Source organism: Pteropus alecto, unplaced genomic scaffold, assembly GCF_000325575.1.
Source record: "Pteropus alecto unplaced genomic scaffold, ASM32557v1 scaffold76, whole genome shotgun sequence".
In the NCBI taxonomy this organism is placed as follows: Eukaryota; Metazoa; Chordata; class Mammalia; order Chiroptera; family Pteropodidae; genus Pteropus; species Pteropus alecto.
The window spans coordinates 3,402,512-3,427,906 of record NW_006443138.1 but is presented as its reverse complement, the minus strand read 5'-3'; the positions used below and the strand labels follow the sequence as shown (position 1 = coordinate 3,427,906).

General features: G+C 36.9%; 1 protein-coding gene and 1 pseudogene across 2 annotated transcripts in view; one reads left to right on the top strand and one right to left on the bottom strand.

The window, feature by feature from the left end:
• Window positions 1–3,952: 3,952 nt before the first annotated feature.
• Window positions 3,953–25,395, top strand: part of GNS (glucosamine (N-acetyl)-6-sulfatase) — a 40,938-nt gene continuing 19,495 nt past the window's right edge. For both annotated transcript variants that reach the window (XM_015598515.2, XM_006923705.3), the window contains exons 1-9: window positions 3,953–4,314; window positions 8,388–8,447; window positions 11,384–11,590; window positions 13,280–13,345; window positions 13,785–13,883; window positions 15,420–15,587; window positions 17,181–17,263; window positions 18,668–18,786; window positions 20,534–20,637. In XM_015598515.2, the coding sequence (XP_015454001.1) occupies window positions 4,123–4,314; window positions 8,388–8,447; window positions 11,384–11,590; window positions 13,280–13,345; window positions 13,785–13,883; window positions 15,420–15,587; window positions 17,181–17,263; window positions 18,668–18,786; window positions 20,534–20,637 (1,098 nt within the window). In that variant the 5' untranslated portion in view covers window positions 3,953–4,122. The remainder of the gene's footprint in view (window positions 4,315–8,387; window positions 8,448–11,383; window positions 11,591–13,279; window positions 13,346–13,784; window positions 13,884–15,419; window positions 15,588–17,180; window positions 17,264–18,667; window positions 18,787–20,533; window positions 20,638–25,395) is intronic.
• Window positions 17,386–17,504, bottom strand: LOC112472402 (annotated as a pseudogene).

Below are 25,395 nucleotides of genomic sequence, written 5' to 3'. Positions count from 1 at the left end.
TAGGGGCTTGTATTGTGAGTATCCTATTGGGTTCCTCCACATTGCATCGTTTCCCACCACTGACTCCTGGAAAATGATCGGATGTGCCAGAGTGTATGGCCCATGCAGAAGTTACTTGTGTCACAGGTTTGGACCTGCCACCATGGCAGACTTCAAGATGTGACCTCTGCAGTTAGACAGAGCCTCACTCTCAGAAGGTCCCCACATTTGGCTTAATGCTTTGTTGTCACCATCTTGAAATTATTAACCATTTTATCTTTAAACTTATGTTTTGTTAAATGAAGTCTAGTGGCAGAGATCGTATGCATGAACAGAGGAGATAAATCAGGATAGAGGATACATCAGGCAGCAGTCAGATAACAAGCAATTGTCACTTGCACATGCCTCAGAGCAGTCCAGCGAGTCTCTGGGCTCCAAAGCAAAAACGGAGCCCAGGTTGGCGGCAGCCACAGCAGAGAGAGCAGTGTGAAGCAATGGAGAAGCAGTAGTAGTGGTGACAGCAGTTGGAAAGAAAAGGCACTCTATGTAAGGCCAGTGCTGGGCTTTCTATGGAGGTCTAGCTTGCCCATCTGTTCCCCAAATCCCATCTTTGCAATGTTTGCACAAATTTTTGAGAGCTGGAGCAGAACCGCAGCTTTCAAATAATATACTTTGTCAGTAAATCATTACAAAATAAAAACACATATAGATATTGTAATAAAGCACATCAGAAAATTATTAGAATTCTTCAAAAAGTTTAGAGTCTCTGGTTTTAAAAACTTCTGTAACATGACAAATCAAATATCCACAAGCTTAGAAATAAACATTAAATTTAAAGATCATCGCATTTGATGGAAAAGAGTATTATTTTCATGTGAAGCTCCAGATGAATCAATTAATAATGATAAAAACAATTTAATTTTCCCTTGTAATTGAAGATGCAGTGACAGAATGCATAAACAGGCACGTAGAAGCTTGAAGCCCCTTGAGGTTTCTTGTACACCCTTCACAAGTTACAGAAAATGTCAGAGGAAATATTACAATGTAGCTATTACACCAGTTATAATTTTGTAATTGCAAAATTACAATATTTATGATTTACATTTAAAATTAAATTCATATCAAAATAAAACTGATCTGTAGGAAGAATTAAAGTTTGTAGAAAAATTGTTTCACAAGAATCACTAGCTCTACATGTGCTAAAATTTTTATTTTAAAATAATCTGTCAAAAATTTATTCCATTGTTATACAGCCTATCAAATACTCTTAACAGCTCTGGTAACAATTACACTGAAAGAAATATCCTCCTCAAAATTAAATATCATCAAAAATTATTGGCAATAATGCATTTGCCAAGAGCAACTGACATTGCTTTCAAATATATCAACTAAAAATGAAGTTGCTAAAAGTATACATTTTAATAGCCTAAGAAATAGATTTACAGGAAAGCAAGCCAGAAAAAATCATATAATCAATCAAGATATCACACTGATAAGGTATCTTTATTGTATTATATAAATTATAACACCAAAAATATTTTTTGCAGTTTGTAAGATTTTGATGTTACTCATGTATCATGATAAACTCCACTGAATTTTGTAAGTAATATAATATTTTTAAAAGAAGAGGCTTTATTTTTTAGTACTGAATTGCCAGCATCACTACTCTTATGTTTTGGAGTTATTATTAAGTAAAATACAGGTTTCTTGAACACAAGCACTGCGAAACCTCGATAGTGGATCTGATAACCAAAATGGTTACTAAATGACTAATGGGCAGGGAGCATATACAGCATGGACACGCTGGACAAAGGGAAGATTCACGTCCTGTGTTGGGTAGAGGAGAACTGGTACAAGAGTTCATAATGGCATACAATTTAAAACTCATGAAGGGTTTATTTCTGGAATTCTCCATACAATATTTTCTGACCATGGTTGACCACGAGTAATTGAAACTGCAGAAAGTGAAACTGTGGAAAAGAGGGAACTACGTGAGCCGCGACAGAATCTCCAGGTGGAATGGGTTACGTACAGAATACAAAAAGGTCTACCAAGCACTGTGCTTCCTTCTTTGTAGTAAGAAATGCAAGGTGCAGCAACTTGTTTCTTCTCTGGAGGCAATGCCCTGGCACACCTTTGAACCCCTAAAATTGTTAACTGAAGTGCCAAGTCTCTGAATTTTCATAAGGTCTATCTCCCACCATCTGGAGCACATGTGTCATATCAAAGATTTCAGCACATTAGCTGCCTCTTATTCATTCTGCCTGATCAGCATTACATCATCAACGTAATAGATGGATATGTTCTGTAGGATGCCCAGAGAGTCTATATTATGACATATAGTCATAGTAGGTGTTTTAACACCCAGGTCTGTTAATTCCTTCATTTCTGTTATTCATTATGTTCCTATGAACTGATTTTCCTGCTGGTTATTGGTCATATTTTCCTGTTTGGGGGCCTGTGTAGTTATTTTTTTTGTTGGATGTAGGACATTGTGAATTTCATATTGTGAATATTTAGATTTTGTAGTCTTCCTTTAAAGAGTGGGGGCCTTGTTTTGGCAGGTAAGTTATGGTTCTTGCAGATCAGCTTCCTATCTTGAATACTTGTTGTAAACTTTGTTATCATAGGCATACAGTACTTTTCACCCTTTTCTGGGTTCTTCTCAGCTGAATGTCCCTTGTGATTAAGCAATCTTTCCCTCCTGGCTGGTTTTCAAACATCTCCAATTCCTTTGAAAATTACTGTTTTTCCATAGTCATTAATTGTCTTACCTTATGGTGCCTTTACCTTATGCACACACACCTCTAGCGTTCAAAAGGATATTTATGCAGATTTATGGAGCTTTTTATCTACACAGCTTTCTCCGCTTTGGAACTTTGCCCCACAACTTCCAGCTGCCTCAGTTTCCCCTAAACTTAATCTCTGTTCCCTCAACTCAACTTTGTTCTTTATGGAATCCTCTTTCTGACTTCCTGGTTCAGAATGTGCCTCCAGGTAGAAAATTGGAGCAATACTTCCTTCTGCCTAATACTTGTAGTTGTATATATAGCATTTCGAAGTACTTCCACAGTTATTTTGACATTATAGTATAGTGCTTTCACAAGTTTTAAAAGATCTTTTGTGTTGAATAACCCAGCTTAGAGAAAATACACTTTGTTAGGACCCAGAAGGTATAGCCTGTTGTTGAGTTGGGAATAAGTCTTGACAGACAGTTCACCGTGCCACGGATATTTGTTTTCATAGACTTCAGCAGAGGGGCATGATAGAGCTGCTCTAGAGCTACCACAGAAATTTCTGAAGCCCTAGTTTCATGGAATTTTTCCCTAAAGGTTACTTAATAATGTGGTTGGGTGACCATGTTTCAGGGGTTTTGTTTTTGTTCAATGTGCACATCCTTCCACATCTTCTAAGAGGGTTTTCAAAAATTTACCAAGAAACATTAGGCTGTCAGGATATTCCTAAAATTGTTGGTTTGTTGGAAACCACTGTAACAGCTGAAGAAGAATAATCAGGCTTAAGAGTTAAGAGACCTGACTTGAAACTCAGCTCCAAATTTAACAGCTGAGTTGTAGACAAAATCAAAAACGATTAAATATAAGGACCCCCAATTAGTGTTCGTTGTCTTGGGAATTAAAACATAGTAGAGCCCCGACTTTACCCACCAGCTGATCTTACTATCTAGTAAATATATTCCTCTTTCCTCTTAATCGCTTACTTGGCTGAATCTCTCCTCCTTTTCGACTTATCTTCCCTCCATTTTAGTTTTCGCAACACGTACTCAGAAACAGGCCCTGCCGGAACCCAACCCGAGCCTGACAATGACTGAAATATAAGCGCGCGCCCCGCACTCCGCCCGGGTCTTCGCGAATTTCGACCCACTTCCGGATTTCCCTCTCTGCTGCTCCCGCCCGCCCTTCTTTTCGGCCCGCAGCTCCGCCCCGCCGCTGTCACGTGACCACACGGCGTGCTCCGCCCCAGTCCCGGCTCACGTGATCACGCCTGGGGAGAAAACGCCTGACTCTAGACCCCGGCCTTCACCATACGGCCTTTTTCTTCTTGCGGCTTATCAGCCTCTTACCCTTCAGCCACCTGCGGGTCTCTCGACACTGTCCCGGGGTCCTCCCCGGAGCCCTGTCCACCATGCGGCTCCTGCCTCTGGCCCCAGGTGGGCCCCGACGGCGCAGCCCCCACCACTTCCCCTCCTGCAGTCTAGCACTGCTGCTGCTTTCGCTGGGCTGCTGCCTGGAGGTCTCCCGGGTGGCGGCGGGCTCTCGGAGGCCCAATGTGGTGCTGCTCCTCACCGACGACCAGGACGAAGTGCTCGGCGGCATGGTAACTCCTCTCTGTTTCTGCCCCGCCCCTCTATCTCTTGGGCTGACTCCCTGGTTTCTTGCCCTCTTTTCCCATTCCCACCCGACTCCCTGAACTGTCTGCTTTTGCCAAGCCAGGCCCTTTACGAGGTCTGAGGGGCCGCAGGACTCTCTTCTCCTTTCTCCAGCGGCTCTTCTGGATTGAAACGCATACGCGCACCACACAGAGCTACACAGAGCTTCTAGTCTGGACCGTACTGCTGCGGAGTTTGCGTTCATATCTCAAGATAAACAGGTGGACGCCAGTTAGGGGTGGGTTGAACCAATGAGGAGCAGGTGCTGGCTAAGAACACGCAAGCCGCGTTTGGTTTTCTTTAGGATTAGAGGCTCGAAAGACAAGTCAGGCTCCTTCTGTGAGGACCTAGGCCACCTCTGCCTTTGTCCTTGTGTACAGTGTCAGTGCTTGATATGTATAAAATAAGTGCTGAAATGGACTAATCTGGTTGATAGGTTTTCGAACTATTCAGGGTGTGCTTTGCCTCTCAAGAATCAGGAAAGTCCAATTAGCCTAATTGAACACCTGGCTGATGCATTAGATACTGTCAGTGTTACATTTTATATCAAATGGGTGTTGTCACGAGACTTTATTCTTTCCCAGTTCGTTTTGCTTCTGTAAGTTCTCAAGTTTATGACCCTCAGGAACATCTACCCAACTCCCTACTCATGAAGGCCCGGAAAGTGGCTTGCCTAAGGCACATAAATAGTTGAAGCAGTCAGGACGAAATCTTGACTAGTGCTCTGCCCCTTGGATATAGTATTCCTCTTTTTAAGTGCTTAATTGCTTTCTTCATTTCAGTTCTCTTTTTGCTTTCAGCTAAGTGCTGAATTATGGGAACAGGCAAGAGGTTCCTAACTTTTACTGTGTGGTAACACCTTAGCTTAGTGTCCTTCATCCTGCTGATTTCAACCCATTGAGTGAGTTGTGAAGTCAGTTTAGTGAGTAGCTACAAGCATTTTCACTTTCCTATGATATAAAGTAGAATAGAAAGTGTATGGTACATGTGGTAAAGGTAAGCGTATCAATATGTATATATTTCTAGGTTGTGAATTAAAATGTGTTTCTTACTCAGGGCTGTGTTCAGAGTATGAGATTCTTTTCTAGCTAATGTTTAAGATGCTTGCATTTTTGACTCCATACTTCCTGCCACATATGCCTCATTGCCTTTCAGTTTCTACTCAGCCACTTTGACATTGATGTGTCTTGACTTAATTGCCCTTTTGGATTTTATTTTGTTTTTCCACCATTCCAACAGCTAGGCTTATCCTCCTCACAAAACTTGTTTTAATTAATAATAGTTTAATGACTAAAGCATAATTTAAAAATAAAGTTTTCACACGTCTGTTAAAAAAAATTCATCACTTTTTAAGGTGTGTTCAGAATTCTCTTCAGTTCTTGTAGACCACAGATGTGGTCTGTATATATGTATCTGAGGTCTCTTCCCTTTAGCATGTTAATATTTGCTTCTTTAAACCATAGCGGATTCTTTTTAATAAATGTTTATTTATACTGGACAGAAGAACCCAAATTTAGTGGAGAGAAGAAGACAGCTTTCATGTTCCCAACTACCTGGAGAATTCTGGCTTCTCTTGTAGACTTTTCTGGAATATTCTATTACTAGTTGTCAAATGGGACTTGAAGGGGAAGAGCTAAGACAGAAACAGCATTTGAGATCCTACTTGGAGCTAGAGTGTAAGGTGTTTTATACTTGTGCTTCAGTTATCGCAGGAGTCCTTTGCTGTAGGTATTATCCTTATCTCAAATCAGAGGAAATTAGAGTGGGGTAAGTAACTTGACCAAGCTTCGTATAGCTAATGAGGGGCCAAACCTGGTGTCTTGTGATCTCACAGCCCTGTGCTTTCTCCTGTTTGAGAATACTGTGATAATACTGACTTACCAGATGTCATTTCCCATATTCACATCACACAGTTACTTATACCATAGATTACACATTCTTTAGGTGACATTCAAGGGCACCAGGGTGGGTCATGGAACTCTTTAAACATAATTTTCTTTATAATCTTCATTTTTGTGGAGAGAAAGGAGGTCTCTGACCCCCCCAAAAGATTATGAATTGCCACCATAGTTGGCAAAATAGTAATTATTCCCCCAGACTAACTCAGGTGAAAGGATTATAGTACTTGTGTGATTGTGGTTTAATGTGGAATCTTACATCTTTGAAAGTCTTTACGGTTATTAATATAAATTTCTTACTATGCAACCCTGTATCATCCTCTGGCTTCTGCCTAACTCTCTGACATTGTTTTATACCACTCTCTTACAGTGCTGCTTCTGCCACACTGGCCTTCTTTCTGTCTCATGTGCCTCTTTCCTTCTCTGGCAGCCTTTGTACTTGTATTCACTCAGCCAATAAGCATCTTCTCCTGGACCTTTGCATGGCTGACTCATCATGTGACTCTCAGTGCTGAAGTAACCTTCTGAAAGAGGCCATTTCTGACCACCCATCTAAAGTAGTTTCCTCTTTTCCTCCCACCATATGTAAGCACATAATTCTGGTTTATTCCGTTTATAACACTTTTCACTGCCCAAAATGTTTGTTTACCTGAGTCCTCAAAAGTATAAGAATCATCTGGGCAAGGACATTCTGTCATTTGCCTAGATCAGTGCCTGGCACAAATTAAGTGTTTAACTCATGTGTCATGATCACCATATAGTCTTACTATAAATCAGACATTCTTCAGTAGCTTTGCATATTTATTAGTTAGTTTGATGATTAAGTCCCATGTAATCGACTCACATGGTCCTTTTTCCCAGTTACACTTTGTCTTGTTTCCCCTCCCTATGTCCTCACTGTAACTCACATTGATCATCCAACTGATGTTTTATTCAGCCCAGTGTTCTTTACCTGAGGGTAGCACCCAGATCATGGTTGCTGACATTGCTTCTAAAGGTTAGCAAAGACATTATATATCTCTAGCATTTCCTGGGAACCTATTACGGATCTACTCATGCAATTATCAAAGCTCTTCTTGAATAAGAATTCTCATCCTTTTGAGCTTACAAGTTCCTTAGGTTTTTCTACTATCTATATAAAACAATGAGGAAAGTCATTTATACACTACTGAAAGTGAGGCCGTTGTTAACATCATTATATATTTGGATTATTTTTCAGGAATACAACAAAGTACACTTAAAGGTGCATTCAGTATGGTCTTAGATTTCAAAAGTACTTGAGTATCATGAACTGACTCATAATACAACTAAAATAAGCCTCCTAAATAGTTCTTGCTGCGTGGAATCTAAATGAAGATTAGCATTTCTTTGATTTGTATTTGAAGGACCGTCTTCATACTTTTATCGTCGCTATGGGATTTGGTATTAATAGTTCTCTGTACCTGTCTGTGTCTTTGATTTTAAACAAAATATAAAAAGCAAGGATAGAAAAGAAGTAATTTCTTACTAGTCTTTTGCTTGACAGGGTTCTGTATACACACCTATTTACCATCCAGTTCAAGTCCTTACCTGAGGTGATTTATCTAGTGCAGAGGGCTGTGAGCTGTTAGTTGAAAAGTGTGTTTCTGGGCTCCACCACTGAATGTCTGGTATTTGAGTAGGTTTCAGAGCTTCAGGGCGTTGCTGGCTTTCAGAACCTGAGTATTATATTTGTTTTAAAGGTGAAAGACCCTTTTTATATGATTTCCCATATCCTGCTTCTAAAGATGAAATAATAGTTATAGGTCTGCCCTATCTCATAAGGGGGCTGGCGATTAATGAGAAACGGGCACAAAATTTCATTACATTGAAATCAGTGTTGCTAGAATAATGCCATCAGCTGTGAACTTTACCTTCCTGCAAGCATTATAACTTCCTGAACTTTTTGCATAGGAAAGCGCTGACTAGCCAAACCTGTTTGCTTCATCTCCAGAATCACACTCTCTTGGCCATTTCTTAGTGTCAGACAGAGCTGATCGGTTAGGGAAAAAAAGTTGAGATAAGATGCAAAAACCATGAATTTTGGTCCGTGTGTTGTAGTTTATTGGTTTAAAGAAATTGTTTAACAAATGTTTACTTTACAGACACCACTAAAGAAAACCAAGGCGCTCATCGGAGAGATGGGGATGACTTTTTCCAGTGCTGTAAGTTTTGAAGCTAATTTGTCTTTATGTTCTAAGAAGAAACACTCTCTTCGGGGTAGTCTAGTATAATCTGTGTGTTTCTATCTAGTTAAATGCCTGATCTGAAGGAAGGACTTTATTTAATGTGATATAAATTCTTTTAATTAATACTTCTTACCGGTCGAAGATTAACTGCAGGTATTTTCTAAGCCAGTCTGATCTGTAACTCAGAACTAGAGAATTTTGAAACTGAGCTTTCAAAATGAATCCTAAGAACCAAACATTCATGCTATGTAAACTGCTACATGGTAAAAGCTTGCAGGCCACTTTACAAAGCCTAATTAACCCTGATAGCCAAACACGACAAAGGTAATAGGAAAACAAAACCCACAACCACATATGTGTGTATATATGCGTATACATATATATGTATGTAGAAAACAAATAAATGTATATAAACAGATGCAAAGACTCAAAATACTAACAAATTCAAGAACCATATACATACCCAAGTAAGTGGTAGCCTAGCTTAATATCAGAAGATCCATTGAACAGCAGCATAGAATTGTGCTTAAGAGCATCATCCCTGGAGCTCGATTGCCTAGTTTTGAATGCTCTCTGCCTCTTTTCTAGCTGTGTGACCTTGGGCGAGTTATTAACCTTTCTGGCCCTCGGTTTCTACATTTGTAAATGGGGGTACTAAAAGCTATCTCAGGGTTTTTGTGAGGTTAAGTGAATTGATACATGTAAAGCAAGCACTTATATCAGTGCCTGACTTACAGTAAGTACAATCATCCCTTGGTATCTGTGAAGGATTGCTTCCTGCACCACCCTCCACCCGCCAAGATACCAAATCTGTGGATGCTCAAGTCCCTTAAATAAAATGGTATAGTATTTGCATGTATATTGCACACATATTCCTGTATACTTTCAATGGTCCCTTTTTGGCACCTGCAACTGGTGCTTTTATGAGAATCTAATGCCTGATGATCTGAGGTGGAGCCGAGGCAGTGATGATAGCTCTGGGGAGTGGCTGCAAATACAGATGAAGCTTTGCTCATTTGCCTGCCACTCACCTCCTGCTGTGTGGCCTGGTTCCTAACAGGCTGTAGACTAGTACTGGTCCGCAGCCCAGAGGTTGGAGACCCGTGCTTTAAATCATCTCTAGATCACTTATAACACCTAATACAATGTAAATGTTATATAAATAGTTGTTATACTGTATTGTTTAGGAAATAATGACAAGAAAAAAGTCTGTACATGTTCCATACAGACGTACCCATATCATAAACCTAACTACATATAGTTCACATCAACAACATAACTTTTTTTCCCAACTATGAATATTTTCAGTTGGTTGGTTGGTCGAATCTGCGGATACAGAACCCACAAATACTACATAATGGTGATTATTATATTGTCTACCAACATGGTATTAATAGTTGAAAGAAGGATAATTATATGTTCTTCTCAATAGATGCTTGAAAGTCCTCTGAAGTTTTAGCATCTTTTCCTGGTAATTTATTAAACTATTGGAAGAATACATCCTTATGATGAATACCTCAGACAAATAGCACACCTTATAGTTAAGGTGAAAGACTCATGTCACTACTGTTAGGGAGAAGACAAGTGCAGAATACCTCCCAATTAATGTTGTTCTGAACTGTCTAGTTGTTGGCATACGTCTCATGGAATTAAGAGGTAGAACTTATGGGAAAAGACAAATATTTCCACTTATTTGGATTTTCTGCCTAGAAAATAGAATTGTTGGAAAACTTAATAGCATTTAGTAAGGTAGAAATGAAAAAAATTAAAATTTTCTTCCATAAAACCAGTTAGAGAAATATAGCGGGAGAAAAGTTCCCATTCATATAGCAGGAAGAATGTAGACTCTAGGAATAGCTGGTGGTGGCTAGTAATGGTTATTTAAGATCTATGTAAATAAAAGTTACAGAACTCTGTGACTGATATAATATGCTCTACTGGATACTATACTATAGTATGCAGATATAGGAAACAGTATGATATTGGCCTAAAAATAGGTCAGGAGACAAAAGGAAAGAATTAAAAGAGTTGCCAATGTAAAAATTACAAAAGTCAAACATCTAACGAAATTAAAGGGCAAAAGTAAAAAATGGGAAGTATCTGTAACACTACTGAATCCTTAAATTTTATGTAAGAGGCCAACAGCTCAGGAGGAAAAAATGTACAAAGCACATGAACAAACCATTCACATAAATGATTGGTCAGTACGTGTGTGGAGAATGTTCATCCTCACCAGTATTTTAAAATGTCAAATGCAATTTGGAAGACCAAATAAATGCTAAGTATTTAAAAGGGATAATATGTAATTTTGGCAAGGGTGTGTTCAAATGAGCATTCCTACTCGGCTGGTGCAAGTATAAGCTAGTATTACCATCTGTAAAGTGGCTTGGTGATGTATATTAAAAATTATACAAATATTATTGGGTATAATGGGTTAATATATTGATGACAGTAGCTAATAGAAACATAGCATAGAAAAAAAAATCCATATCCCATGTATAAGGTAATACAGGAAATGTGTAAAGCTATAGATCAACCTGAAAATTACCCTCTACTTCTTAGAGACATTACATTCAAGTAGTATCCTTTATCTTTAGTTAAGACCTGGCTCCCACCACACTGTGCTCCTTGCATGTAACTATTTCTTAGGCAGCTGAGATTAGAATAATTTATATTATCCTTCAGAAAGAAACCATCTGCAAAAGAAATCTATTCTCTTGGTTTGCTTTATCTCTAGTTTGTAACTTAAAGCAGCTCAGAAGTGTGTTATGTATAAAGAAAATCTCTATTCGATGGGAAACTGGAAATTTGAAATTAAAGTATTGAGCAGCTTTCTTTATTTTCTTTAGAAATGATGAGAAATCCATCTTTCTTGTGTAACTTTGTTCTTTTTGCTTCTGTTTCCTTTGTAGTATGTGCCAAGTGCTCTTTGCTGCCCAAGCCGAGCCAGTATCTTGACAGGGAAGTACCCACATAATCATCACGTTGTTAACAACACTTTAGAGGGGAACTGCAGTAGTAGGTCTTGGCAGAAGATTCAGGAACCGAATACTTTCCCAGCAATTCTCAGATCAATGTGTGGTTATCAGACCTTTTTTGCAGGGAAATACTTAAATGAGGTATGTTGAATGATCTAATCCTTTTTTTAAAAAAAGTAACAGCTGAATTAATGTAATTCATGTTAATTGTTTTTTAGTTAGCATCCATTCAAATTATGTTAAAGGGGTTTTGGTTTATGTTGTTTTCTCCTAATCTGCCTGTTAAATAAGAACTTACCTACATGAACATATTTACATGACTTGGTTACTACAGTTATTCCTTTAAGTAGTTTCAGGAGCATTTATTTGAAATTATCCCAGGACTGCTGCCGTCTGATGCATCTTCCTCTTTTTCCTCAAGAATTCTGCTTGTCATGTGGCTGTCATGGTATCTTTGTTTCCATTTCCTCTTTATTAGGATCAGAGTGAATTATTTTTTCCTCTTAGTATCTTCTCTGAATTAGAACAACTTATGCTTAACCCATTCTCCAACCTGAAAAGTGGGAATAAAATGTGGAGAAATCAATGATGAAGAGCACCAAGAGCCTGAGATCTTCGGGACATTAAAATATACGGCCGAGTAGTTGGTTTGATGACCTTGTGGACATGGACGAGGAGATACTTCATTGTGACCTGCCAGTGCCGGATTTCATGGCCTCATATCCACCACAGTTGGCCTTGGCTTTTAGAGTTCAAGCTTAAAAGAAATAGCAGATTTGAGAATGTTTGGGGTTATCCCTTATAGTAAAAGTAGGGATGCAGGACAAAGAAGATGTACATTTTCTTATATGCTTTAGATCTGTGGTTGCTAGAGATTTTAATATCTGATCTGACATTTCTTTTACTTCTCCCCCTCCCCACAGTAATTAGATGGGTTTAAAGGAAGATGAGCCAATTTGAAAAGAATCGTGAGAAATAATTAAGGATACTAGGTTATTGGGTTAAGGCTGTGGGTCATAAAAAGAACCTGTACTACTTTATATATGAAAGATCATCTATCCTATATACAAAATAAAGAGAAATTTTTTCAAATAACAAAGATTTAGTTCTCAGGTATTAAATTCTGCCTTTCACGTGCAGTATTAAACCTTGTCACAATACAGTGGGATGATTCTATGGTTTCTTCACTTATTCATCTTATCAAATAAATTGAGTCCCAAAATAAATTTCATCAGCAGGACAACTGAAGTTTTAGGCTGAAAGTTCATAGTTGGATTAGTTTCGCTGTTAGCCACAGGTCATGCTCTCAGTAGTTCAGCAAATGAGCCCTGTGGACTTTTTCTATATAGGGCTAGAAGTAAATAGTTTAGGCTTTCCAGGACAATATATCTCTCTTGTTGCTATTCAGCTGTGCCATTGTGGCCTGAAAGCAGCCATAGACATGTAAACTAATGAATGAGGCTATGTTCCAATAAAACTGTATCATCACTGCAATTTCAATTTCACGTTATCTGTTGCATTTCACAAAATGGTCCTCTTTTGATTTGTGTTTACATTTTTAAATGGCTGGAAAAAAAATTCTTAGCTTGCTGGCCATACAGAACAGTAGGCAGGCTAGATTTGGCCCATTGACCATAGTTTGCTAACTGTTGCTTCAGAGGTTTCTAAGAGTATAGTTTTCTTTACTTTTAGCTGGTTTATATGTTTGGGGAAAGTGAGCGCTTAACTATGTTTCAGGGACTGATGTAAAAAGATTCCAAAAGTTTCCTGTTTCTTTGTGCTCTGGTCATATCTAAGGACTTTTAATGCCCTGCTTCTCTTGTTTTTCAGTATGGAGCTCCAGATGCAGGTGGACTAGAACATGTTCCTCTGGGATGGAGTTATTGGTATGCTTTGGTGAGTGATTATTGAAGTGAGTGACAATTACATACAGTCCTACCGATGCAAAATATGTTTACTTTCTGATTTAGCTCTGACGTTGAAATAACTTGTCCACTTTTGTGATTGGCTATTTTATCTCCTTAAAGGAAAGTCTTTTGACTTGTGAGTCACTTTTTTGTGGGATACTTTTCTTGCATTACAGAAGGTTTAGCAACATTTTGCTGTTCTACTTGATCCACTCCTGGTTTGTTTGTTTTTTAAGTAGGATATATTATTGAAACTATGTTAGAGGTTAATAAATGCTAGTTGAAAAATACAATGTTGACCTGAGTAATTATCTTTTTTACAATGTCTTATCACTCTTTAAACAGAGTATAGTTTAGCCCAGCATGGTTTCTGACTTTCATTTTGTGTACTGACCTCATAACAAATTTTATTTTTGTCTGTTTAATAGGAAAAGAACTCTAAATACTATAATTATACCCTCTCTATCAATGGGAAGGCACGGAAGCATGGTGAAAACTACAGCGTGGACTACCTGACAGATGTTTTGGTGAGTTACTGAAGCTCTGTCCTTGCAGATTTGGCTCACACTTGATTGAAGACTCTGTCTAGAAAACCTGTAGTTGTATTTATCCATCTTGGACAATGTGAATGAATAATAACTTGATCTAACTGCCAAAGAATATTTCCAACTGATTAAAAACTCCTAAGGGTATTTTTCTTTGTATATAAGCCAGGCTCAGATCTAATGTTCTTGAAATCCCAGCAACAAATCCCGTTTCCCAAAGCTAATCTCTAAGACTATAGAGATTACTTCAGAGAGGTTTTACTTTGTAAGGATTTCTACTCTTCACTCCAGTTTTACTCATAAGCTACAAGATAGCGGCTTCATCATAAGGGTTGGGGGATAGGGAGATGGGAGTTCTTTAGGCATTGTGTATTTATATATTAATAAAAAATACTGAAGTTGGGTGAATTTGGGACTTCCCTTTCCTGTCTAAGGTGTTTCTAATGATAACTCCTTAAAGCATTCATTCACCAAATATTTCAGCACTTATTATTCAGCAGGTATTCAGCAGTAAATGAAGCAAAGTCTTTGATTCTGTGGAAAGTAACTTTTTAGTGGCTGATTTTATTTACACGTATGTGTATGTACATACACATTCATTGTTGTTTTGTTAGATGCTGATCAGTTAGAGAAATGATACAGGCTATGGGGATTACTTAGGTAATATTTAAACAAAATCGTGAGGGAAAGGAGAGTGAACTGTAATTTTTTTGAGTGCCACAGACAGGGAATGAAAAATGTGAGGGCACTGAGGCAGCAGTGTGCCTGGCATGTTGGAGAAACCACAGATTTCTGACAAGGCTAGAGTAAATTGGTAGGCAGAGTGACGATAGGCAATTAATACAGTCAGTATCTTTCAAGTTTAGTATTGGGAATAAATGAGGCTATAAGTCAGCTAGAACAGAGCTTGCTTTGGCAACACATATACTAAATCAACTAGAACAATTCGCATGTGTGGGATGCTTTCATTTTCATAAAGTATCTCCAGATAGCAAATGTAGAATATACGTCCATATAAATTAAAGCCCTGGTGTGATTTACTTGGATTTAATATTACTGATTTAGCTTAGCTACTTTAGCTGACCTAACTCATGATATCAACTCTACACATTTTTGTAAGAATAAGGTAATATACCTTTTTCTGTTGTGAATTAGATTGACTATATTCTTTAAGGTATCAAATGTATATACTCTAAGCTGCATTAATGTAAGTTAATACTAAAATGGCCAAATTACTATTTCTTTTGGGAAATAACACTTTATTTTTAGATCATGTAAAATCATCAAGATTTTAATTGCTTTTTTAGGATGGTGTGCTTTTCAGTTTTTATAAGTATTGCCTAAAAGCCAAATATTTGTTCCAACAATATGCTTGCAAATGACCATGACATAGATTATATGCTAAGATTGGTTAAAGGCTAATAGGACCTTGTACCTTCTGTTCACCAGAGAACATGTATCTATCAAGTCCTCAACTAGTGGATAGGGTAGGAGATGACAAATCTTTGTATATGTCAGGCTAATGTCTCCTTGGACTTCCTGGATTACAAGTCCAACTCTGAACCGTTCTTCATGATGATCTCCACTCCAGCGCCTCATTCACCTTGGACAGCCGCACCTCAGTACCAGAAGACCTTCCAGAATGTCTTTGCACCAAGAAACAAGAATTTCAACATTCATGGAACGGTAGCTTCCCTTAATCCTTGAATTAAGCTATACTCAATATAGTTCATTGTATACTAGTCAGGGAGCCTTTGAGCTTGTAGTTGGTTTTCCTTCCAGATCTTTTAAAGCTAATTACACCTGTCTATAGTACAATAGATAGTATAAACTTGCTTCAGAAGTACAGATAAGATTCCTGCCACATATCCAGTGAGCAACTGGAGAGTCCACAGGGAACGTTAAAGAAATGCCATCTTTCTTGACTACAGGCTCTCCTGATAACCTCTGTGCTGGCTCTTCTCTGTCTGGCAGTGGCTAAGACATGTCCTTTGGGGCCAAGTTGGGCCTGCAGCAGCCTACTCTGGGTGGCCCTCACCAGGCCTGAGGCATAGGAAAAAAAGGGGTGACACAGTGCAATATTGTTGGGAAAGGAAGTTGAATGGTGAGATAGATAAGGTAACATAAGAGCTACAACCTATATATTTGTCTCATATGCCAGTTACTTATCCTTCCCTTGGCACAGGGCATTGGCACTGGTTCAAATGCAGGAGGCCTCTACTACTTCATACCTCTTACTCAGAAATCTTAATTGCTTATGAGTTGGTGGAAAGAATGAGTCTTGGAGCTAGTCTCAGCACTACTACTTTCTGACTAAATGACCTAACCATGAGGAAGATGCTAACTTATTTTTCTATCTAAAGTGGGAGATCCTAATCCTCAAGGTGACTGCTATATGGATTAAAGTACATAGAAACATCTAGCATATTGCCTGGAATATTGTAAGCATGCACTTATTAAGTATGATTTTTAAAGCTGAGTGAACTGAGTTTTAAACTAGAAGGCCATCTCAAATTGTGTTCCAGAAGAAATTGATAGAAGTTCTCAGGACCAAGTAAGTTTATAAACTTTAGGTTAAATAAGTCACTCTGCTATAGGATATTTCAGTTATTCAGATTCCAACATGAATTTTCAACAGGAGAATATGCTATAACAGCATTTCTCAAGCATATTAACTAAAGAACACTTTGAGGGTCATAGTTTGGGAGATAGTAGCTTAGGATTTTAAGAACAGGAAGGAAGAAGAGAATAGTGTATGAGAATGTTTTTGTTTTATTAAAAATTTGATTTTTTAATTTAAATGAGAAGAACCCTCCAGATTTAGACTTGAAGTTTTAGTGACAAGATTTTCCCCAAGGTTTGGGATGATGGCTATCTTGGGTAAGAAAATAGAAAGCAATAAAATGTGGACTTATTAGGCAAAACTTAGAGGAAAATAAAGTTAATATTTATCCTTTTGGAGTTTGGGTAGTAGACCCAAAGCAGAGACTCAGTTAAAAATTTAATCTCCTTTGAGCCAGTAGTTTCTCCTTATCTTTCACTAAATCTCTTATTAATGCTTATCAATTCTGTTGACAAAGGAAAAATCTAAGGATTGAGTGATAATCTACAGAAAATATTTTTGGCAACACGGGAGGGAAATGAGGAAGAAAGTCTAAAATAGTTTGAACAGGTTCCAGTTAGTTTTTCCTAAAGTGTAAAATCCTTTTAATTATCTACTCTAGTAGATTATTTGACTGGATGACTCAGTGTTAACATTTTTTTTCTTTGAAATTTTAGAACAAGCACTGGTTAATTAGGCAAGCCAAGACCCCAATGACTAATTCTTCAATACAGTTTTTAGATAATGCATTTAGGAAAAGGTAAGAGCCGCTATAGTCTCTCTTTTTTTTTTTTTTTCTTTTTTAGGCCAGGCAACCCTTGGTTGACCTCACAGATTGCAAGGAACTTGTCGTCTTAAGATCCCTTTTTTTTTTATTTTTTACTCCTACAGTACCTGGTCTTCCTAGGTGATCTCCCATCCAAGTACTAACCAGGCCCAACCCTGCTTAGCTTCAGCGATCAGACGGGATCGGGTTTGTTCAGGGTGTCATGGCCATAGACAAGCTGCTATATTCTCAATCTGGGTGGTCTTTGAGGACCCTCCAAATCAGCCTATGAACGGGACTGTACCACATGGTTATCCTTGAGACAAAATCACATTGACGGAGGAGACTCTTTCATAGGGGATCTACTGCCTCAGAAGCAGAGATTCCTTAACATTCAGGTGTATGAGGTGGCCTTTGGACCCCACAACTAATTAAATAATCCATTTTTTTGCTTCATTAAAACATATTGCAAACTGGAGCCATTTGATTAAGAAAAAAGTTTTCTCCATTTAAAGAAAAAGTAGCTTTGTTAGAGATCAGTCCCCTCAATATTTGCATAAGACCCAAAGGCTTAGACCAGAGCAAAATATTTACCTTTGCTGTTTGGAATTTTCAGGACATTCTTTTAAGTCATTTTTTAAAAATCCATTACTTTCTCTTAAAGGTGTATATTTTAGACCAGGGGTTGGCAAGCTTTTTCTGTAAAAGGCCAGATAGTAAATAATTATAGACTTGCAGATCATTTCTCTGTTGCAGCTGTTTGGCTCTGCTATAGGAGAACAAAAGCAGCTCTAGGTAATATGTGAGTGAATGAGCATGGCAGTGTTCCAATAAAACTTTGTGTGTATAAAAACTGAGTTGTCATTTAATATGGTATGAAGTTTCAGATTTGCAGAAGTTTTGGAAACCTGTTTCACTATGTGAATATATTTAATGGTACTGACCTGTACACTTAAAAATTGCTAAGATGATAAATTTTTTGTTTTTTACCACAATTTAAAAACTGAAAAAATGGGTAATGGGCAGGCTTTGGCCCCTAGCTGTAGTTTGCCAACCCCTAGGTTAGACCAGTAAACACTGTTGTGGTACAGGTCTATCTGAATTAATCTGTATTACTCAGTACTGAATTGACAACTTTCCCTGCCAGTTGTCTCTACTCTCATCACCAGTGGTAGTAATAAAGCTAACTGGTAATAAAAAGCCTTAGTTATTTCTTTGGAAACAGTTAAAGTTGGAATGAACTAACTATATTCTGAATTTTTCTAATCTGTGTTTTTGCAATGAGGGCGTCTGAGAAAAGGAAATATTTGGGATTTGAGTGTTTGGGGAGAATGCTTTAGAGGTTTTGCGGGTGTCCTTCAGCCACGTTTCTGAGGTCCTATTGCTGTCCACATCCAGGTGGCAAACTCTACTCTCAGTTGATGACCTTGTGGAGAAATTGGTCAAGAGGTTGGAGTTCAATGGGGAGCTCAACAACACTTACATCTTTTATACCTCGGACAATGGCTATCACACAGGTAAGGGGCATGGTTAGGTACTCCTGTGACCTTTGCAAGGTGTCTTTTTTTTTTTTTCCACCCAACCAGTAGCAATGGCAGGAGCTCTAGACCTTTTATAGCAGTGGAGAGGCCAGAGGGAGGGTCTTCCCTTCAGGACCCCTCTGGTTAAGGGCCAGCTCATTCCCACATGGAGAGACCATGTTTCATTATTTGCTACATTATATGCTAAATTACATGATATTCTAGGAGTCAGGAGCAGAGTAGGCTTGATGGGTTGGAGGCAGGATTTAAGGAGGCGGTAAACTGAATTAGATTTCAAGGACAAGTAGATCTTAGAGAATAGAGGTAAGATACTTTCCACAGGAAAACCAAGAGAAGGTTGTCTTGTGGGGAAAACTCTTATGAAATTGTGAAATTAGTTATTTTGATTTGTGTGTGTGTGTGTGTGTGTGTGTGTATGTGTATGTATATGTATATGTATGAGTGGTTTTTGTTTTGTTTTTCTTTTCCAAACTGCAGTATAAGTCAGCCCAATGCCCTTGACTTTCATCCTTTCTACTTGGACCTTCTGTGTAATTAAAAAGCAATGTCGTCTTCTTTCCCCATCTATAAATTTCATAAACTTGAATTAACCTGAGGCTTGCTTATTACATAGGAGCAGATTGACTGGGCATTTAATGTAGTATTGTGAATATTTTTAAGCACCCAAAGAGTGTGCTTAAAATACTAGAGACTAGTAAAATAACCTCCATGTGGCCAATCTTTTCAATTCTCTCTACCCTTCCGTTTCTTTTTAGTGAAGTTTTGAAGAAACCCCATACATTGTGATTCCACACATCAACACTTGATTTTGCATCTGACTAGTGTATTGTGTATGAGGATCTAGAAAAAGTCCACGTTACCTTTAGGTTTTACAGGTCCTAAAGTGTCATTTGCCACTGATTTATTGGAAAAACTGGTCTTTTGTCCTGTAGAATATCTCACATTCTGGATTTGGCTAATTGATGTCTTGTGGTGTTCTTACTTGTTTATATCTGGCATTTTCTAGAGATTGGTAGTTAGATCTAGAGTCTTAACAGAAATTTACATTTTCAGCAAGAATGCTTTGTTGGTGATGCTGCTGTGTACTTCCTATTGCATCACTTCGTGATGCCTGTGGTATCTGGTTGCCTTACTTTAGGGATATTAATATTGATTGATGGCTCTTGTGGTATCAGCCTGAGCCTGTCCTGTGAACTTTTTGTGGCTAAAGCTTCTGTTGATGATTGTTGCTTAAATCCATCATTCCCTCAAATTGCAAAATGTTGACTTCGTTAACTCTGTCCTTTTGCATTTATTAGCTGGAATTCCTCAGGGAAGAACTTTCTCTCATCAGCTGTTTGGTTATCTTAACATGCAGTTTATTCAGGAAAGGCCAGATAAATGTTTTTGTCTCTTTATTTAGCAGTTTTTAGAATAAACTCATTAAATTATGATCAGGTCGAGTATCATACATAAATTATCTTTGTGTTTCAGTACTTTCCAGTCTTTCTTTTTGCTTAATTTTTGCTATATTAGACCAGGGAATCCACCTAGGCATTTATTTAAAGAAGACGAACTAATTGTTCATCCTGCCTTATAGTAATAAGATGCTCAGGCAAATTTAAGCTTCCTATTAAAACACCATAATTTAGTAGAACAAAGTTGTTTTGATTATTAAATGAACAAATGAATGAGTGATACTTCTATCTTGGCTCCTTCGTTACCCTATGTGTTTTGTTTTCAGGACAGTTTTCTTTGCCAATAGACAAAAGGCAGCTATATGAGTTTGATATCAAAGTTCCACTGTTGGTTCGAGGACCTGGGATCAAACTAAATCAGACAAGCAAGGTAGGTGCCTGACAAATGATTCTGTTTATAGGTAGCACTTGCTTGAGAAAAGAAAGCTAGTTCCTCCAGAAAGGAGGCCGCTTAGATTTCTCTTCCTATGAAGGAAAAAAGGTGATTGGCTTAAATCTTTTAAGTGTATTTTATTAATAAGTCTTGGAAACAGTGACTTTTTCTAAACTCCTGCCCCCGCCATTAACTGTATCCCGCTTCATATATATATATATATACACATATATACACACATATATGTATATATATATATGTGCGTGTGCATATATATATATATATATATATTTTAACACGAATAGCTTTTGTCTTTTTATTTATTTTAAATTATAGTTACATACAATATATATTAGTTTCAGGTGTACAACATAGTGATTAGACATTCATATATCTTACAGAGTGATCACAATAAGCCTAGTATCCTTTGGGCACCATACGTAGTTTTTATAGTATTGGCTATATTCCCTAGACTGTATTTTACATCTCTGTGACTAACTTTATAACTGGCAGTTTGTATTTCTGAATCCCCTTTACCTTTTTTGCTCCTCCCTTCATCACTATTCTATCTGGCAACCGCTAGTTTGTTCTCCATATCTATGAGTTTGTTTTTGCTTTGATTTTTTGTTTAATTCGTTTTTTAGATTCTACATATAATGAACCATACATTATTTGTCTGACTTACTTCACTTAGCATAATACCCTCTAGGTCCATCCATGTTGTTGCAGATGGCCAGATTTCATTCTTTTTACGGCTGAATAATATTCCACTGTATATACATACGTACCTTCTTTAGTCATCTGTTGATGAGCACCTAAGTTGCTTCTATATCATGGCTATGGTAAATAATGCTGCAATGAACATAAAGGTGCATATATCTTTTCGAGTTAGTGTTTTGGATTTTTTTCAGATAAATACCCACAGGTGGTATTGCTAGGTTATATAGTGGTTCTACTTTTAATTTTTTTGAGGAACCTCCATACTGTTTTCCATTATGGCTGCACCAGTTTCCCATCTTACCAGCAGTTCATGAGGGTTCCCTTTTCTCCACATCCTCATCAATACTTGCTGTTTGTTGATTTACTGATAATAGCCATTCTGACAGGTGTGAGGCGATATCTCATTGTGGTTTTGATTTGCATTTCCCTTATGATTCGTTATGTTGAGCATCTTTATTGTGCCTGTTTGCCATCTATATGTCCTCTTTGGAGACATGTCTACTCAGGTGCTCTGCCCATTTTTAAATTGGATTGTTTGAATTTTTTTGATGTTGAGTTGTATGAGTTCTTTATATATTTTGGATATTAACCTCTTATTGGATTTATTATTTGCAAATATTTTTTCCTATTCAGTTGGTTGCCTTTTTGGTTAATGGTTTCCTTTGCTGTGCAAAAAAAGATTTTTAGTTTGATATAGTCTCATTTGTTCTTTTTTTTGCTTTTGTTATCATTGCCCTAGGACATATATCCAAAAAGATATTGCTAAAACTAACACCAAATAGTTTATTGCCTATATTCTCTTAGGAGTTTTATGGTTTTAGGTCTTACGTATAAGACTTTAATCCATTTTGAGTTTATTTTTGTATATGGTGTAAGGAAATGATCTAGTTTAAATTTTTTTTGTATGTATGTGTTCATTTTTCCCAGCATCATTTACTGAAGAGACTGTCCTTACCTCATTGTATATTCTTGCCTCCATTGTCATACACTAATTGACAATATAAGTGTGGATTTGTTTCTGGGCCCTCTATTCTGTTCCATTAATAGATATGTCTGTTGTTGTGCCAGTACTATACTACTTTGATTACAGTAGCCTTGTAGTATAGTTTGATATCAGGTGGCATAATACCTCTAATTTTGTTCTTTCTCAAGATTGCTTTGGCTCTTTGGAGTCTTTTGTGGTTCCATATAAATTTTAGGGTTTGTTCTAGTTCGGTGAAAATTGCCCCTGATATTTTGATAGGGATTACATTGAATCTGTAGATCGATTTGGATAATATGGACATTTTAATGATATTCTTTCAGTCCACTACAACAGTCTGTCCTTCCATTTATTTGTGTCATCTTTATTTTTTTTTCATTGGTGTCTTACAGTTTTCAAAGTACAAATTTTCTACTTCTGTCATTGAATTTATTCCTAGGTATTTTATTCTTTTTGATACAATTGTAAATGGGATTGTTTTCTTAATTTCTTTGTAATAGTTCATTATTAGTGTGTAAAGCAAAACATTTCTGAATATTAATTAGTGTCTTGCAACTTTACTGAATTCATTTATTCTAACAGTTTTTTGATGGAATCTTTCAGGTTTTCTATATATAATAGCATGTCATCATCAAATAGTGATAGTTTTACTTCTTTCTTTCCAATTTGAGTGCTTTTTATTTCTTGTCTAATTGCTGTGGCTAGGATTTCCAATACTACGTTAAAAAAGGAAAAAAGTGAGAGTGGGTATCTTTATCTTGTTTATGATCTTAGAGGAAAAGCTTTTCAGCTTCTCATCATTGAGTATGATCTTAGCTCTGGATTTGTCATATATGGCCTTTATTATATTGAGGTATATTTCCTTTAGTCCCACCATGCTGAGAGTTTTTAACATAAATAGGTGTTGGATTTTGTCAAATGCTTTTTCTGCATCTGTTGATAAGATTATATGATTTTTATCTTTCATGTTATTTATGTGGTGTCATGTTGATTGATTTGAGGATATTGACCTGACCTTACATCTTGGCAATAAATACCACTTGATTATGGTTTATAATCTTTTTAATGTATTGCTGAATTTGGTTTACTAATATTTTGAGGATTTTTGCATCAGTGTTCATCAGGGACATTGGCCTGTAGTTTTACTTTTTTGTGGTGTCTTTGTCTCATTTTGGTATCAGGGTAATGCTGGCTTTCTGGAATGATTTTGGGAGCCTTCACTCCTCTTCACTATTTTGGAGTAGTTTGAGAAGGGTAGGTATTAATCCTTTGCTTGGTAGAATTCACCTATGAAGCCATCTGGTCCAGAGCTTTTGTTTTTTGGGAGTCTTTTGATTATTGATTTTATTTTATTAGGAGTTATCTGTTCAGATTTTCTGGTTTCTTCCTAATTTAGTCTTGGAAGATTGTATGTTTCTAGGAATTTATCTATTTCTTCCAGGTTGTCCAATTTATTGGCATAAGATTGTGGTATTTTCTTATAATCCTTTTTATTTCTGTGGTGTTACTTGTCACTTCTCATTCATTTCTGATATTTATTTGGGCTTTCTTGATGAGTCTGGCTAAAGATTTATCAATGTTTATCTTTTAAAAGAACTAGCTCTTAGTTTCATTGATCTTTTTTTTTTTTTTTTTTAAATCTCTATTTCATTTACACTCTGATCCTTATTTCCTTCCTTCTCACTTTGGGCTTTGTTTATTCTTTCCTAATTTCTTTAGGGATAAGGTTAGATTGTTTGGAATTTTTTCTCATGTCTTGAGATAGGCCTATATTGCTATGAATTTCCCACTTAGAACTGGTTTGGCTGTGTCTCAGATTTGGGGTCTTTGTGTTTTCATTTGTTTCAAGATATCTTTTGATTTTCTCTCTGATTTCTTTGTTAACCCATTGATTGTTTAGTAGTGTCATTTAGCCTCTATGTGTTTGTGTTCTTTCCAGTTTTCTCCTTATAATTGTTTTCTAGTTTCATACCATTGTCGAAGAAGATGCTTAATATGATTTCAATCTTTTAAAATTTATTGATATTTGCTTTGTGGCCTGACATGTAGTCTATCCTGAAAAATGTTCCGTGTGTGCTTGAAAATAATGTATATTCTGCTTTGGGGTGAAATGCTTTAAAACACCGATTAAATCTATCTGGTCTAATGTATCATTTAAGGCCATTGTTTCCTTATTAGTGTTCTGTCTGGATGATATATTCATTAATGTAAGTAGGGTTTTAAAGTCCCCTACTATGATTATAGTACTGTGACCTCTCCCTTTATGTCCGTTAATATGTGCTTTATGCAGGTAGGGGCTCCTATACATTGAGTGCATCTGTACATTGGGTGTATAGATGTTTACTAGAGTTATATTCTCTTATTAGATTGGTCCCTTTATCGTTACATAGTGCCCTTCTTTGTCTCTTGTTACAGCCTTTATTTTGTTTATTTTGTGTGTGTGTGTTTTATTTTTTGTTTACACTCATTTACTGCAAGCAACTATATTGCAAACTCATATACTATCTGATTTTGTCTTGCTCCTTAGGATTCATGGCCGTGCCATCTTTTTCAGCCTTTGTCTTAAAGTCTATTTTGTCTGATATATTGCTACCCCAGCTTTTTTTTATTTCTGTTTGCATGAAAAATTGTTTTCAATCCTTTCAGTCTCTGTATCTTTCTGAAATAAGTCTCTTCTAGGCAGCATGTGTATGGGTCTTGTTTTTTTATCCATTAGGCCACTTTCTGTCTTTTGGAGTATTCAGTACATTTACAATTAAAGTAATTATAAATGCTTATTTATTGTCATTTTATTATTTTCTGGTTGTTTTGTGGGTCTCTATTTCTTGCTGTCTTCTCTTGTACATTGACTTTCTATAGTGATATGTTTAGATTCTTTTCTCTTTATTTTTTTGTATATCATAGGTTTTTGGTTTGTTATTACCATGTGATTCAGATATATCAACCTATGTTTATAGCAGTCTGTTTGAAATTGATGGTTGCTTAAGTTCAAATATATTCTAAAAGCATTACTTTTTTTTTCAGTTTTTATATTTTATTTTCACATCGAAAAC